The 16,505-nt window shown below is 39.3% G+C and overlaps 2 protein-coding genes across 3 annotated transcripts in view; both read right to left on the bottom strand.

The window, feature by feature from the left end:
- Positions 1-1,552: 1,552 nt before the first annotated feature.
- On the bottom strand, positions 1,553-3,705 carry LOC147308368 (uncharacterized). Its single transcript, XM_086271624.1, has 4 exons — positions 2,430-3,705; positions 1,975-2,334; positions 1,791-1,877; positions 1,553-1,691 (listed from the first exon to the last, which is right to left on the bottom strand). The coding sequence occupies exons 1-4, from the start codon at positions 2,448-2,450 to the stop codon at positions 1,611-1,613; spliced, it is 549 nt and encodes a 182-aa protein (XP_086127750.1). The 5' UTR covers positions 2,451-3,705; the 3' UTR covers positions 1,553-1,610.
- A 1,836-nt stretch (positions 3,706-5,541) lies between these two features.
- Positions 5,542-16,505, bottom strand: part of LOC147308367 (adenylate cyclase type 1-like) — a 36,988-nt gene continuing 26,024 nt past the window's right edge. The window contains exons 6-20 of one of the 2 annotated variants that reach the window (XM_086270508.1): positions 15,360-15,518; positions 14,746-14,887; positions 12,983-13,138; positions 11,032-11,229; positions 10,831-10,928; positions 10,590-10,674; positions 9,991-10,080; positions 9,236-9,498; positions 8,364-8,490; positions 7,580-7,741; positions 7,350-7,496; positions 7,161-7,259; positions 6,932-7,046; positions 6,645-6,769; positions 5,542-6,517 (exon numbers count right to left, since the gene is read on the bottom strand). In XM_086270508.1, coding sequence (XP_086126634.1) covers positions 6,092-6,517; positions 6,645-6,769; positions 6,932-7,046; positions 7,161-7,259; positions 7,350-7,496; positions 7,580-7,741; positions 8,364-8,490; positions 9,236-9,498; positions 9,991-10,080; positions 10,590-10,674; positions 10,831-10,928; positions 11,032-11,229; positions 12,983-13,138; positions 14,746-14,887; positions 15,360-15,518 — 2,392 coding nt within the window. In that variant the 3' untranslated portion in view covers positions 5,542-6,091. The remainder of the gene's footprint in view (positions 6,518-6,644; positions 6,770-6,931; positions 7,047-7,160; positions 7,260-7,349; positions 7,497-7,579; positions 7,742-8,363; positions 8,491-9,235; positions 9,499-9,990; positions 10,081-10,589; positions 10,675-10,830; positions 10,929-11,031; positions 11,230-12,982; positions 13,139-14,745; positions 14,888-15,359; positions 15,519-16,505) is intronic. The other variant, XM_086270509.1, reaches the window with a different exon arrangement.

Raw genomic sequence — 16,505 nt, 5'->3', positions numbered from 1 at the left:
AATAGTGAATAACGTCTTTAAGAGAGAGCATCACGTGATCCAAGGAGCTCTAGGCTTTGCTACAATGGCTTGTTAATGTTAAAAACTGTCTTATGGGTGTTGTCAAAACTTTATCTTGTGAAGTAATTCTGACAGGTTAGGTGCTGACACTGTTTTGACAGAAAAAAGTCCTATTTGTCCTTTTAGTCTTGTTGGTGAAGGTTCCTCTTATCACACATGCAAACAAACAAGGTCCTCCACCTTGTTTATCGACCTGTGTGATAACCCAGTCTGCCTTGCATAACCCAGAAATGGTGAAACGACACATTTATCTGGGAAAAGATGGCAGTAAATGGCCGTTTCCTTGCTGTAATATTTGTCATAAATACCTAAGTCAAATGCCACATACCTTTAGTCATACGATGTGTGACACAAATTTCAATAGGCAGTGATCCCGTGCTTTTCATTCACTGAAGAACTTGCTTTTACCCTGCAAACTTTTAATTGCTTTTTTTAATTTAATAATTATTCACCATGGAAACAGATACAGTCATCAGGACCAATTACTAAAAACACAGGTCTTAATAACAAAACTATGTGTACAGTCCCGGGATAAAAATATGAAGTTAAAGAGATAAAATGCTGATGAATGTGAGGATATGGGCACAATGAGAAATAACAAAAATGAGCACATTGTGTGTGTACATTTTGCATTTAATAGGAAAGTAAAATATGTTGTCTTTGAATATCTTAATTTTTTTTTAATCTTAACTAGAGAAAAATATGCTTTTAAATGAAACCTTTATACCTTTAAATTGCTAGAAATGTGTACACCCAGCAGTATATAAAAGAAGTCTGCATTAGCGCCTCTTTAAAGTACTGCAGACTATGCGTGAATCGCACACATTTTACTAATTTAATAACATAATCATGATGTAAGAAAAGGACCACGGCGTTACTACGTTTGCATGTGCATGAACTGAAACATATTTTAATGCAGATTTACTTTAGCTTACATAGGTTGGGTGAAAACACTTTCTTTTCATAAAAAATAGAAAAATAAATTTTATTGATTTATTTTGAGTCAACTCTGACTGACGGTACACTAAAGTGCACCAGCCATGTTGCTCCCACACAGCAGGGGAGGGGTCAGCTTTGACGTTGCTATGCTTGCTGAAGAGAGCTTTGGTTCTTCGTGTTACATTCTTCACTGGCATCCAAATCTAGTAACTTAAGAAACGGTAAACGGGTTCAGCTTGAACCTAACAGCAGCAAGTGCTGGTTGAAAAAGGGATTGATACACAAAATAAAAATACAGCGAAGACAGTAGCGGGATAGAAGCACAAATACCAAACTGAAGATAACACAATGACACAATTAACTCTTGCACAAAATATACACATCATGTTCTCTCTAAGCATTGAACTCTTGTGTAATGAAACCAGCTATCGTGCCTTTTGTTTATTCACGTATAACAACAAACGAAACGGGCTCGCACATGGACTTCACTCTCTTGTCAGTGGCTTCCTTAAATAAGGCACATTAGGCAGAATTTGTTCAACGTTCAGTTTGTCACGAATGAGGTCCCAGGTTGGTGTGTCCCAAATGTTTCACGTTCACCTCACGAGATGTCACTCAATCACTAGCTGATGAGTTGTTGCCTCTTCGATGCTGACCATCAGATCCGCTAGCCAGGGGGGAAACGGTTCCTCCTTTGAAATATGTTAGAGGGCATTAGTGGAAAAGAGATTTAATTAAGGTCCATATTTTTTTTTTTAAGTCAAGACAGCTTTGCTTAAAATTATACTCACAGCTATTAAATTCTTCTTAGAGCGTTCCCTTGGCTTCGGGACTGGCTGTTTAGATCTTCTCGGTTTCTGCCACTTAATCTTGGAGGCCTTGAAGCAAAAATAAACTAGTCTTTTTTTCAGATTTTTAAAAATTATTATTATTTATTTAAATAGAAGCAAATAGTAAATACTCAGTAACACCTACCTTTATTTTCACCTTACTGCTATTGGATCTCCTTACATTTGTAAATTTCGGCTGTCCTGGTGTTGTAGCTTCACCACGTAGATGAAAAGAAAGCGTGCTCACATCAGACACGGAAAAGCTCTCGGTTCCTTCGTGTGGATGGTTTGAAAACTGGCTCAGGGAACGAGACAGCCTCCCAGGTCTCAGAACCCTCAGTTGAGCAGCATCGTCATCTTTATCGCTCTCATCTTCTGCCAGCGCATCCTCTTCCTCCACACCTACTTGAAATGGAAAATCGCCCTCATTTCCTTCTCTTGTTCTGTTCCCTTCAGTTTCATCCTCAAGCTCTGACTCTTCCTGGATGGGCTCCAGACCAGGTCTCTGTTCCATCAAAAAGCCTATTTACTCATGACATTTACCATTTTTATCATTTGATTTACTTTATTCAAAGAATAGTGATAACAGATTAGGCTTACATTTGGCTGTTGAATGTCCATTTAGCTGGATGGCTGAGCTTTTTGGAACCAGAGTAAAGATACTGCAGTCTCTGGTGTGAGTGTGGCCTCCTTGTCATCAGTTGATTATTGAAATCAGGTGCAGAGGCTTAACATTTTTCACAGATGTTTTGACAGGTCATTGCAGGTGCATGAGAAAATTACTTGCATTGCCTAATTTTACAATATACATGCAAAATAAAGCAATGCAGCTTAAAGTCACTCAGCTTATTGTGACTATTATTGTGACAGCAATGTTAATTTTGCACCATTTTGCACCATTTACCATTTACGGGGCGATCGTGGCTCAAGAGTTGGAAGTTCGCCGTGTAATCGCCTTGTAATAGGAAGATTGCTGGTTCGAGCCCTGGCTTGGACAGCCTCGGTCGTTGTGTCCTTGGGCAAGACACTTTACCCGTTGCCTACTGGTGGTGGTCAGAGGGCCCGGTGGCGCCAGTATCCGGCAGCCTCGCCTCTGTCCGTGCGCCCCAGGGTGGCTGTGGCTACAATGTAGCTTGCCATCACCAGTGTGTGAATGTGTGTGTGAATGGGTGGATGACTGGATATGTAAAGTGCTTTGGGGTCCTTAGGGACTAGTAAAGCGCTATATAAATACAGGCCATTTACCATTTAAAAATTAATTAATTCCAATTGGCTAAAAAAAGAAACTAATAAGCATTCTTGAGGTTAGTATAGCAAATGCCTTAGTCTAACATCGTATCAAATGACTTCCAATTACTTAGTCTGATTAGTGAATACTTTCAGGTATATATCAGTTGTAAACTTATAGCATCAGTGAAATCATTAACTTCAGACTTTTCCATCATGTCACATATTAATAGGTATCAAAGCAAAAAAGGTCATATATCAATATGTTACAGCATTGTTCAGGAATGAAGATTTTGATCTATGTATTAAAATATCAATAAATAAAATAATAATTCTGTGTTGTGTATATAACCCAGGATGTGGAGTTATTGGTTAAGGTCCAATAGACTTAACCACAGTAATTTAATAAATATACAGGCAGAAGGCAGACAGTGTGCAAGATTTCCATTTGGTTGCCAACACATCAAAGATTAAATTTGTCTGACTATCATGGATTTCTGCATCTCTATAGACTACTGATGAGGAGAGAATGAATGCATATAAACTGTGGTCAAAATTCATTTTGAAGTAGAAATGTGTTACAAATGCTCTTTTTTTTTCTTAATACAGACTAGCAAATTGTATTTTCTTTGTTCACAGAAAAATGTTCACATAAATCATTAATTTATGGGTATATATATATATATATATATATATATATATATATATATATATATATATATATATATATAATCAAGTTACATTTTCTTGTTTGTGACATATGCTATTTGTCTTTATGTAATTCCAACCATTCAGGAGTGCAACAACCAAATTACTCATTTCAATCCCCTTTGGCCCTGATGACACCATGACGAGACTTGCTCCTTAACTATTATTTGCAGTAGTTTCCCTTTACTGTTTGAGCTCGACTTCAATTAGAGTGAAGGTGACATGAACTTAAAAGCTCAATGATATCACCCCTTTTAGTAAATGAAGAACTTCATCAAGGTAAATCAACATAAAACTACATAAACGAAGCATTGTTTCCTCTCTCCAAGCCCATAAAAGAGCTAAATAGGTGAGCAAATGAAGTGTTTGTTGACTTAACTGTTACACTGAGTGAACCTTAAACAAACTTTACATCAGTACCAGGAAAACAGTTTTGGCCCCTGCCCCGTGTTTGACACATGATGACATCCATCTAGCCGTGGGCTGTCAAAGTACATTGACCGACATGATAAACATGTTATTGTCTTAAATAGTTTCCTGTTGAGAAAGAAAACTTTTACAGCGAAAGTGATTAAATAATGTCTGAGAAAATAAAAATAAAAAAGGTGATCTTTCACATTTGTAGCCAAAACTCAAGAAACTACTTTCTTTATCATAGCGATACTGATGATATTTTATACACCAATATTGTCTTTATTACAAAATATTCAATAACCCAACTTTACACTGTACAAGATACAACATAGTTTACAACTTTTGACTATTTACAAAAAGTATGATCTGCATATCAAAGTGAATATATCTAAAAAGGCAAGTTGCAATCACTGTAAGCTTATTGAGTAAGGCAAGAACTTGAAACGTGATGTATTTACACTTTTGCAGATCGAGTGAAAGTTCTATGTGCTGATAAAGATACAGGCTATAAAGATAATCTGAAGCGCATCATGTTTCTGCCAGTATATCTGAGAGATGTGCTAAAGCTAAAATTTCTCGAGGAAAACTCAAAAATGTAGCTGCTAGATAACAAAAAGCAATAGTACAGTAATGTGTATGCCTGAAAGACGACAGCAGCGAGACACTGCAGGAAATCTTCTGTGGCCTCAAGGAAATGTTTGAAAGTACTTACAGCATTTGAAATGTTTAGGCTAAAGGAGTTAGTCATGCATTTGTGGAAGTCATGTGCTTATAGTATATGCTCTCTTCTGTGTGGATGAATGCCATTCTTAACTCCTTTAGATATCTGTATGTAAGGATGCGTGGGCCCTCTGTGTGATGTTCTACAATACTCCATCGCTGGTCCCATTTTGGCATAAACTAGCATCCATAGAACCACAAATCCAACTCAGTATGACTTCTGTTTAGGTTTGTTAACCTTTGTCTTTTCCTCGTATTATCTTTTTGCCTCCTCATCAACAAAGCTGCCCCTATCTGTGTATTATGTGTACATGCCATATTGCACTACAATACAAAAGAATGTCATGTATTAAGGAAAACTGATTTTGTCTTTCCAGGGTTTAAAACACACCTTTGTCTTCTACCAGTGATCGAGCATGTGGTAAACATCTACTGCAACTTTCTCTCTCATCTTTGTTGAGGCAATATAAGTATCGCTAGTGATCTATGGAAAGCTCGGTACTTTGGTTTTCTTTCAACAGGAGTATCATTACTATGGCTGTCAACTTTTAAAAAGTCATGCACTATTAATTGTAAATATGTATCATAAAAAGCATATTTCATCCAGTGAGCTCCAAGTAAAAAAAAGAAAAAGAAAAGAGACTGTTTTGTGCTGTTTTGTTACAATTCAGAATTGACCACACATGCATACGCACACTCACAAGTACACACTTGCATGCTTACATACACCAAAAAGAAACAACACCATTTTACGCTAAATAACGCAATGAATCCTTGGCATAATAAGAAAGACAGTGCAAAAGCAATAGCATGATCAGTCTCTTTCTGGATATCAACGCACATATCCCCCGAACACGGAATATGTACAACATAGTAAAAAATAAATATGCTCATTATACCTGGATCTGATGGAACCCAACAAAACCACACATCTAATCATCTGTTACAGAGATGTTAAAAGAGGATTTGAGATTCCGGGTACCTGTCTCTGCACTCTGCATTTTGTCTCTGAAAAGTGGCAAGCAGTTAAAAATCCCTAAAGCAAGTATGATTATCCATACAATGACTTCATATTTCTGGAAGTTCACATCCTGAATGGGTGTATCCTGGGTTGTGCCAGTACAGACTAGACGCTTCTAGTCCTCCAACCAGGTTTTCTTGCTTTATTTAAGATGAATATATTTTCTTTCTTCCTACACTGACACATCTGCAGCAGCTGCCACCGTCTCAATTTCAATCTCTGTCACCTCTACAGCCCTCTCTTCATCAACCTTACCCACTGCGGGCACACAGGATGAGGGTTGGCATGCGGCTTGGCTGTTGCTGCTGCTGTTGGCAGTGTTCATCTGCATGTTGCTACCCATGCCGGGATGAGCAGTGAGGCTGGCAGCAGAGGACACGCTGGCCAGATTGGTCGGGACGCTCGTCTTTCCACAGGAGTGGATCCGACGTGCCAGGCTGGCGGAACGCATCACCGAAGAAGTGGTTGCAGTGCCCACTCCCTGAACCTTCCCTTCCAGGAAGTAGGTCAGCATCTCACCTTTGCCTTTTACACTGACCTTGCCACGGCAAACCAGGTCATAGTTGGTATTCAGTAGCCGATAAACCTCCTCAGTCACCTGGATAATAGAGGCATAGGAAATATAGATATTTGTTATTGTAAGTGTTGGTAGATGTGACAGCGGAGCTTGGCAAGCTGGTTACACTTGACTCCATCATATTTGTGGATCATTTGTAATTGAAAACCTGTATTTTCCCAGGTACTCCAGTGCTGTCCATTCGACTGGCCACATTGACCGTGTTACCCCAGATATCGTACTGAGGTCGCCGTGCTCCAATCACCCCTGCAACCACTGGACCCACATTGATTCCTGTGCACAGACATAAAAACATTAAACTAAAACAGAGTCATTGAAAGTCAGTCACATTTAAATTGTCTTTGCCAGGGAACCAAAACAGTTCAATTTTATTTATATAGCATCAAATCGGACCCAACAGTCCAACAAGGTGGTTTATATTGTATGTCTACTTACCAACTCTCAGGACAAACTCGTTGTATGACTGATAATTGATTTCATCCAAAACATCAAACATTTCAATGGCGTAGTCTGCTATCGTGCTCAGATGGTCGTACACAGATTTCTTGTTCTACAGAGGGAAAGAGCACCAAGCAGTTAGTGTACATGTGAGAAAGGATCCTTCATATTCCCTTTAAAGACTAGGACAGAAGATAAACACATAAATAAAAAGGAAAATCCAAACCTTGGTCCCAATGGTGGGGACGAGTCCCACAGCTGCCATGTATGTGCTGCCAATGGTTTTGATTTTCTCTATGTCTTTGTAGCACTCCTTATCCATGAGCTGTGAAGCACACATTCAATAAACACCTGACACTACAAGGCAAAAACAATTCCAAATTTACAAAGTAAAGAAATAAAAAAATACTAAGACCTCGTCAAAGTCAGCAATGATCTCGTTCAGTAGCCTCAAGCATTCCACTCCCATGTTGTTGCCATCCAGCTCGATGTAGAAATCGTTGAAGTTCGGGATTGAGGCAAATAGGACGCCAACTTGTGCATAGGACTGATAGTACAGATCCTAAAGGAAAAGAAAAACAATACAGTAAAAAATATTCTTAGATGTGCTCATTAGTCATTTCTGGTTTCAGCCTTTTTATCTACCTGTTTGTCTGTCTGCCTGCCTGCCTGTCTATTATCGTGGCTCACCATGTTTCTTGGGTTTGACATTAAGAAGTGTTGAGCCACGTGTGCAGGCAGCAGATTGAAGAGGATCCTCCTGTTGTCCAGCTTTACTTTCTCCATTCCATCTCTTTCCTCCTCCGCCTGGCAGGAAAAGTAGCACACAAAATATCCAGATATAGCTGTGAGAACCAAAGCTTGCTTCATATTTCCACCACATGGTGTCACTAAAATGACTTGTGAGCATCAGACTGCTGTAAGCGTCAGAGTATGATTAATAGACTTGGGTACATTACATGACTAATCCTGCTAGTTAAAGGGTTAAATGGCTTAAATTCAGCTTCAACACTTCTATCCCCCTATGCAAAACGCTCAGTGCCAAATGAAACCGAGCCAGAAGAAGCTTCTTACTCTTTTTTTGTTGCCAAGAACAGACATCTGGCAGCCTATAAATATACAACCTCATTTCCAAAAGAAGTTGGGTTGCGTTGTAAAAAGTAAAAAAAACAAACCAAATAATTTTTTAAAAATCCAATTGCAATGATTCAATAATCATTTTAACGGAAGTTTTTTTTGTTGTGTTTGATCAAACATGCACACAAACATTTGTTTGCTCATTTTAAATGTGATCCCTGCAACACCTTTAAACAAAAACTAGAAAAGGTTTTTCAGAGTTTACTTTGGAAGCATGGTTGCACATCCTCCAGAAATGTATATCCATAGCCTTTTTTCATATGCACAGAGATATCATTGCACACTTCCTGACCTGTACAGCCCATAGGAAGTCCAGACGTAGTTTGAGGTCAAGTTGCCTGGAGTGGAGGGCAAGGGCACTGACAAAGAGCAACAGAGACAGGATGGGCTCATAGCCCCGGATGTGGAAGGACCCCCCACTGCGGAAGAGACCAATTGCACAAGTCAGCACTGGACCAGACCACACAGAAAACTACACAGGAGGGTTGAATGGACCCCCCACAGCGTCGGGAGTGATCACAAGTAGAGTTACTTCACAAAAGTATGAAAGCAAGGGCTTTTTTAGAAGGACATGGAAACAAAGCAAGCAAAAAAAACAAAACAAAACAACTTTATTGTGCTTATAACGTATTCTGAAATCATGGAATATTACTATTAACTTGTGCATGATTAAATCTAAAAGTTTTTTTTTTTTCAAAACTAATCCTTACCTTGACCTGAACAAATTCAGAATAATCATTTTTTTCAGTTGCACATTTGGGATCTGAGCTCTAATAAAATTGGCATGGTCCCTCAGTACTGGGTTGAAATAACTAACGTGGTCCCATCATGCAGCCCACATTGTCCTTTTAGGCTTCTGATTTGGAACTAATAAGCATGTGTGCTGCTTCAAAGGGTGGAAAATGAAAGAGTGTGTGGGCTGAAGACAAGCAACAACTCCTCCACACACATACATCTCAGCACATGTACTGTAAATGCTCTTCCAACTCTTGCCTATCTGTTTATTACACAGCCAGGCATTACCTCTGATACCCGACTGACGCACATAATGCATGATGCATAACAACTGTGCGAGATCTCTCACTTCATTGTTGTCATATAACTTCAGGGAAAGTCAGGAATGTGTCTGAGCTTTCTGAATACGTCGTGGCGTGAACCTCTCACCCTGCAGTCTTGCGAAAGCCGCTGAGCTCCAACACGGTGAGATACAGCACCCCCAGAAGAAGCATTAGCGCCATCTTTGGCATCCAGGAGACGCGCAAGAAAAGCGCCAGGGTAAGTGTGCCCACCACACATGAGAGAAAGGCGTAGCGGGCGCCGTCACAAGGAAGTTCTGCCATGGTGTGGTTGGCGCCGCTATCCACATCAATGATGATGATGGAACTGTTTGTATTGGCACTACCCCACAGCCAGGGCATGCAGCCCACCTGTCAAAAGCAAACACAGCGATGCAAAGTGAGAAATATTTCTGGAGAAAGGCTTAATGCTCATCTACATTCACGGTCTGCCTTGTCTGCACATTTCATTAAAGAAAAAACAAAACACATGAGTTGAACAGCACTGTACAGCTGGATAGTGTAAGCTGTTTAAATACATAGCATGACCATAATTCAAACTTTGAATGCTTTCAGATTTATGTTATACATGACATATGTAAACACAGCAAAAATGTGATAATTAAATTATGATAACGCCACAATTTTAGCTTTATTAATTTCACAGTCAACTGCACATCATCTAAAGCAACACCTCTAAAATAATAATTAAACATATTTTTAAAATAAGCCCACTGGCACCGTTAAATCAGAGGGAACAGCAGCAGCTCAAAACACGGTGAGATTTTTCTTACTAGCTGGCTGGCCAGTCAGGTGGGTAGTTTGTGGCAGATGACACTTTTTTACTGTTGCATTTACACTTACCACACAGGCCTGGGCCACAGCGTAGATTAAGAGCACTATGAGAATACAGAGAGCAGTGCGAATCTGAATGGTCAGGCACCCTGGAAAACACTGACAGAAAAAAATATAGAGACTATTATATAAATACTGCCTAGTTAAAATACCTTGAATGCATTTAGACAACACCAATATAATCTGTCAGAGTGTTAATAACTATAAGTACAGCTTGAGGAAGAACAAATGTTATGATGGACAAGAATTTTTTGGGTTTGAGGAAAGAAAAAGAGAAAAAAGACAAGCATGTGAGAAGCTACAAAGCTTAAAAAAGCTTCTAAACTGGTCAAATTCTAGAAGAGCGATTTTAATTTAAATACAACACAGGGGCATAGATGTAACCTCAAAGCTAGTGGTTATTAAATTGTTCTTACATGGTTTCACAAAATACATTTATAATTTGTCTTTGGTCAGCAAAAACCTATACAGGAGAACATTTCCCTTGCCAGGTTTTCTAAACTGCAGATAACAGAAGGTAGATGCATCTGTGGTGTAGGTTAATGCTCTAATAAATGAAAAAAAAAAGACCTTCACTTCAATAGGATAAGGAAAGCATCTGTAGTTACCTGTATTCTAGTGATATGGAGGTACATGATACAAGCTACAAGGAAACAGATGCAGAAGACGAGAAGAACTAGCACCACTGTGCCCCTGAGAAAGAAAAAAGGAGAGAGGGGAATGATGGGGTTAGTAAGACAGACTTCGGTATGTTAAAGAGGCAGCTGGAGAGATAAAATAATGGGAAGGGAAAAAAAAAAAAAAAAGAAAGACAAAGAAGGGACCCACAGAAGCATTTTTGGTACATACTGTGGTATGATGAGAAGATAGACAAGGCCAAACAAAGCAGCGAGGATCAGGGAGAGGACCACTGCGCTGGTGAAGTACTCATCAGGCACCTGGTGGTACTGCACAATGGCAAAACCCAAAAAGAGCGAGTAACCAAACAATAAAATGTGGAATTGTAACATGATTGAGCAACATCTCAGTGCAGTTTCTCAAATCCCTCACCCTGTGCTCACGCTCAGAGCATTTATACATGAGCGTGAGGAAGTTGAGGTCTGCCGTGTCAGACTCGGTCTGACGGGCTTCAATCAGCCGACCGATGTAGCGGTTGACCCGTGTTCTGGGGCTGCTCTGGATGACATTAGCCTGGTTAGCGTTGGAGCGGTTCCTCATTTTCTGTGGAGCCGTTCGCATGGCCCTCCGCTGGTGGAAAACAAAATGAAAAGAAATCTCCACTCACTTTACAATGCAGAGCTTAAACAACAATAGTTTGGTGAATACAGCACCCTGTATTCTCTGCAATGCCTGAGTATTATCATATTAGGAACAAGGGTGAATAAGAGTCAACAATAAACACAGGCAGCTGATTATACTTTCAAATTAGGACATTGCCTTCACACTTAACTTCATTACTGAAAGCACCCTGCTGTGTCCTCGGCAGCCAAAGTGAGCAGCTTAGCAAACACCTTGGGTATGTGTGTGTGTACGTGTAGGTGTGTTTGTTCATGTAAGTTAGCATGCTATCTGAACACAGCACAGTAGGTGATCAGAGCATGATCAAGGATCACCGGTGTTCACGAGCTCGTGACATGACATGGATGTGCTCAGCTCACGGATGTCACTGATTTCTTCTGCTTCGTTTCCTGTGCCACTGTCTCCTTTCTTTGTCTCTTCTCTAAGTGTATCCACTTGCTTACTTCTTATTTTCAACTTCAGTTTTTTTGTAATACCATCTTCTTACCTCACCTTGCTCTTACTCACTCATCGTATGTATATTCATTCTTTATTTTTTCATATTTATTTCCTTATTTTCTTACCTGCTTCCATATATTCACTTCTGTTTATATCCCCTTCACCAGTCCAGTCTTTATATCTGGCCCATTTTCACTCCCCCCATTTCTTTTTGCATTCCCCACTCTCTTGTTTTGGTTTATTTATAAGGCAGAAACACAGTGGCCTGCAGATCCTGACGTCTCCTTATGTTCTATATTGTGCTCAGTGCAGCACGGGACACATCATGTAACCGTGTCTGCTGCACCAGCTATCCTATTCATTCATCTCTCGTCCCTCATATTGCTTGCATTCGTGTCTTGAATGCATACATCTTTTCACTGAGCACTAGTGTGTGTGGCCTGAATTTGAATTTACCATTCAGTGGAAGGTTTACTACAACTAAACCGCCCATGACAAAGGCCATAAGCTTTTACTGTTTTGTGTATTATGCTAATCTGCTTGTTGTCTCTGATGGGAGGATGCTGTGATTACCGTTAATGGGGAGACATATAATCATGCAGTGTGAGGTAAAGATTATTTGAACATCTTAAAAAGGCCAACATCTTAAAAACTGAAACTTCCATAAATTTCTAGGAAAAAAGCCACTTGTAAAATATGTTACACACAAACCAACATTACTGTACCTTTAAGTTTATATATAAATTCTACACACCTTACTAACAGGAAAATATGTACAACAGACACACAAACACACACACACACGGACCCAGGAAACTCCTTGTTTAAGCAGTAGGTGCAAAAATTTACAGACATATAAGGTTAAATAACACAACACTTCTTCTAACAGTTAGCCATATTAACCCTCTCAAGGCAGGCGTTGCAGAGTTGCAACAGTTAAAAGCTAACAACCTGATTACCCCACATACATATTTTATGAGTGTTTTTTACTCAGAAGTACCACTGCAGGTATTCTTTTGTGCATTAGCAACAAAAACTTAATTTGAGCCTGAAAGGGTTAACAGGCTCATTGACATTTCTGCCAAGACCAACATACTGACTGGATAGGGACCTTTAAAAAAGGACGCTCCATTACCCCTTTTCCTATGACACAGAACACACAAGCCTAATTTTTTCACCAGGTTTTCACTCAGTGTTGCGTCTATTCGGAAATCACAGTAAGAACAAACACAGAAACGTCAACACAGACACTGAGAGTTTATACCTTATCACCGTCCTCGCAGTTCATGACATTGGAGAAGGGAATCTCAGCCTTGAACATCTTCCTGCAGTGCATAAGCTGCACTAGTAAGTAGCACACAGTTTTGAACTTCATCTTTTTGGCGGGCTTTATATCCGAAAGAATCAATCCTGGGAATATCTGCCACCAGATAAGAAATGGGAACAAGTATTTAGTCATGATATCCCATACAGTAATATATATTATGTAAGGGTCTATAATTCATGCACAGGCACTATGGACTTGACACATGCATCCAGTCATTATTATCATGCTCATGCTCAACAATGCAGTTAAAATAAGGTACATCAGTCCTTTGGTGACTCTGATGCCCTCGTTTCTCTTTCAGTAAACTGTTGAAGAACGTGTGTTTAAGCACCATTTGAAACAACAAAAATATGTCATCATCAACACATAAAGCTGAAAATAGAGACAAATGGCAAATTGAGGGGAAAATGCAACATAGCATTTCTTAGTAAGGCCATTTGTCCACCAGCTTCAGATCACTGGAAATCTACTGGAAACACAGAAATTCATTCTTCCAAAAGCTATTGGAAGGTGATGACAGTGACAAGCCTTTTCTGACAAATCAGTCCAAAATTGCTGATAAATATTCAACAAGGTTGAGAGCTGGTGGTGCCAATTATTTTCATACTCATCAAACCACTCAGTGACACCCAATGGATGGGGGCACTCTAATTGTGGGAGAGATCGCGCTTATTTAGATACAAAATGATTTAATATATATTATAAGTGATTGCTAAAAACTATTTGAACCTTCCTTGTAAGGGCACAAGAATAACCAAACCATGCCAGCAAAATGCCCCCAGCAACATTATGAGCATTATGAAACTACTTCAAACCTTAATTGTTGGGGTCAAGGGTTGAGCTTTTCCTTTAATCTGTAACCCCACCGTATGTCTCTAAGTGAGAATATCAGCCTATCCAACAATACAGTCTGTGCCTATCTTATTTTGAGCCGTGTCTTTGATGAAGTTAAACCATCAGCTAGAGGATTAGCCAAGTCTCTCACATTTCAAAGAAAAATACACGCAACGGGGATACAACAGGTTCATATAAGGCACCATGTAACCTATGTGCAAGCGTGGGCTTGCATAACATAAAACCTGCTGCAAGAAATATTGTTAGGCAGGTAGAAGGGAGGAGAGGAGAGGAGAGGAGAGAGGAGAAGGAAGGCTTTATAGAGTTATACAGTAACAAGACTGAAATTCCCTCTCCAGCTGCTTGGGGCACATCTGTTGGAAATGTGCATGCTTATGTGGATGCACTGACACACACATATCTCTTTAAGTTTGTCGGACTGTGCAAATTTAAGATGATAGATGCCACGGGCTGTTTTTTTTCTTCTTCTTTCTCTCTGTAGCCCCAGTCCAATCCATTACAGGCTGAACGTGAGATCAGCTCAACAACAAATGGGTGAGAGCTCTGTAGTCAAACTGCACTACATTTCTACAGTCTTTGAAGCATGTTTTCTAGTAGATCCTTCTACTGAAGTGACTGGCCAGGATAAACCTGCTTTGTCAACCTGTCCTGTTCTGATTTACCAGTTAGGTCAATTAATATGGATTACCTATGGAAGCTAATATGTACAGTAAACTGTCTCAGTACGAAAAGGTTCATCCAAGGCAATGGTTTAAACAAATAGAAAACTATTGCTGTGATTTCATTCATTTTTACTGAAGATATAAATACAGTATATTACTAAACACAGAAGTGCAACTGGGTACCTTCCGTCGGTGAGATGGCACTATAAAGAAGGTTTCGATTTCATGTTTTTGAAGGAAGGCGCTCCTTTCATGGCCGTTTCCAGGCTCCACCTCATAGTCTCCGTTTAGGCACTCGAGTGTAGATCTGGTAATGTGAACTTTCCTGTGGTACAGATAAGGGAAGCAGAGCAAATATTAAAACAAGTCTTATAAGCAGAAGAGTCAAGAGCTAAAGGATGTGTTCACAATAACTTGTGAAATTCTGCTTTGGTGGGTCTTAATAAGATTCTTTGGGTAATTTGTTTGTAATGATACACACAATTGCATTGCCTGAAGTTTGTGGATGAATTGAATCTGCTTCTGTGCTTCTCTTTATTTCTTTGTCCAGTGGGGAAAATTCAACCATAAGGGTCTTCCCTGCAGTTGGCCTTGTTTCCTGATTTAGCTTAAATCACCGACTAATGCTTTAAAAACACAGGGAACAAGACTGATTCTAGAACAAAAAATATTAACACCTTATTTGTTAGAAATCACTTAATGTGTCAAGATGTTTTTTCCAGGGTACCATAACAGAGCGGAGACAAATAGTCTGAAGCTGTTCAGGCTTGTATGCTTTTAAAATGCTGAGTACTGACCCAGGTAGTCCTCCAGCTTCCATCACATTGGCCAGAGTCACATCATTTGACCACACATCATACTGCCATTTCCTAAGACCCAGCACTCCACACAACACTCGACCGGTATGCAAGCCCACGCGCATGTTTAGGTTGACTTCTGTGGCCTCTGCTACTGACCTGTACAGACAAAAAACATGGAGAGTCTCAGTGAGGTAATATGGCAGGGCAATATCTATATATTTTTATCTATATCCAGAGTTTGGTCAGATTACTTTAAAAAATAATTAATAACCTAATCCACTGGATTTAAAACAATGTGTATTTTAATCTGAATACTTTTAAATGATATCTGGACCATTTCAATATCAAACACTTCCATAATTTTTAACTGTCATCTTTTAAATTGGCAAATAATGTGACTACATTTTTCCCAACTGTCCAACTCTGTCTAAATCGAATAGTTTGCCTATAATTTGGCAGAGCATTAAAAACAGCACAAAAAACACAGTGTTACAATAACAATGTATTACATGTATGTATGACTGTATATGAACACATATAGTAATTAAATAAGAAGTTTACATCAACTAATTTGCCAACTCTTTCATGGTTTGAAATGTACACCCGGCGCTGATTTCATTCATTCAGCAAACGATCTCATTAACATTAAGATCACAAATAATTGAGGTCGAATGCAGGTGATACACACATCCAAAATTAAGAATCTGTTTCCACAAATGTCCTTTATAAATAGATATAACAATCTGTCACGATGTCTTCAAGGACCAGAAGCTGTTCAGAAATGCTCTGCTCTGCTCTAACATACCAAAATAGACTGAGAACAAAAAGACTGAAAAGCTGGGCATTTTTATTTAATCAGTGTTGGTGGAGAAATCTGATCTTAATCTTAATTAACAGACTTACAGTCAAATCATGAAAAGCATCTGATGTAATCTTCTGGAGCTTCTCCGTCTCTAACTTTCTTGTGCATCTTTTTTCACTTCCAAACTATACAAAGAAAACAGCGACTTTCTAATTAAATAAAAAAAAAGAAAAAGAAAAACATAGCCTATTACTTCCCCCCTAAAGCTCCCCCCCCCCCTCCCGACTTTGAACACTGCTGTTTTTTTGAAGACTTTTGCGTCAGAGTTTGGAAGGGGTAAA

Source organism: Aulonocara sp. 'chitande type north' Nkhata Bay, linkage group LG18, assembly GCF_057382095.1.
Source record: "Aulonocara sp. 'chitande type north' Nkhata Bay isolate Kocher_YH1m ecotype deep benthic linkage group LG18, A_spYH_male_GT1.1, whole genome shotgun sequence".
Classification (NCBI taxonomy): Eukaryota; Metazoa; Chordata; class Actinopteri; order Cichliformes; family Cichlidae; genus Aulonocara; species Aulonocara sp. 'chitande type north' Nkhata Bay.
Note: the sequence above shows the minus strand (reverse complement) of the source record. Positions and strands in the feature narration are given on the sequence as shown.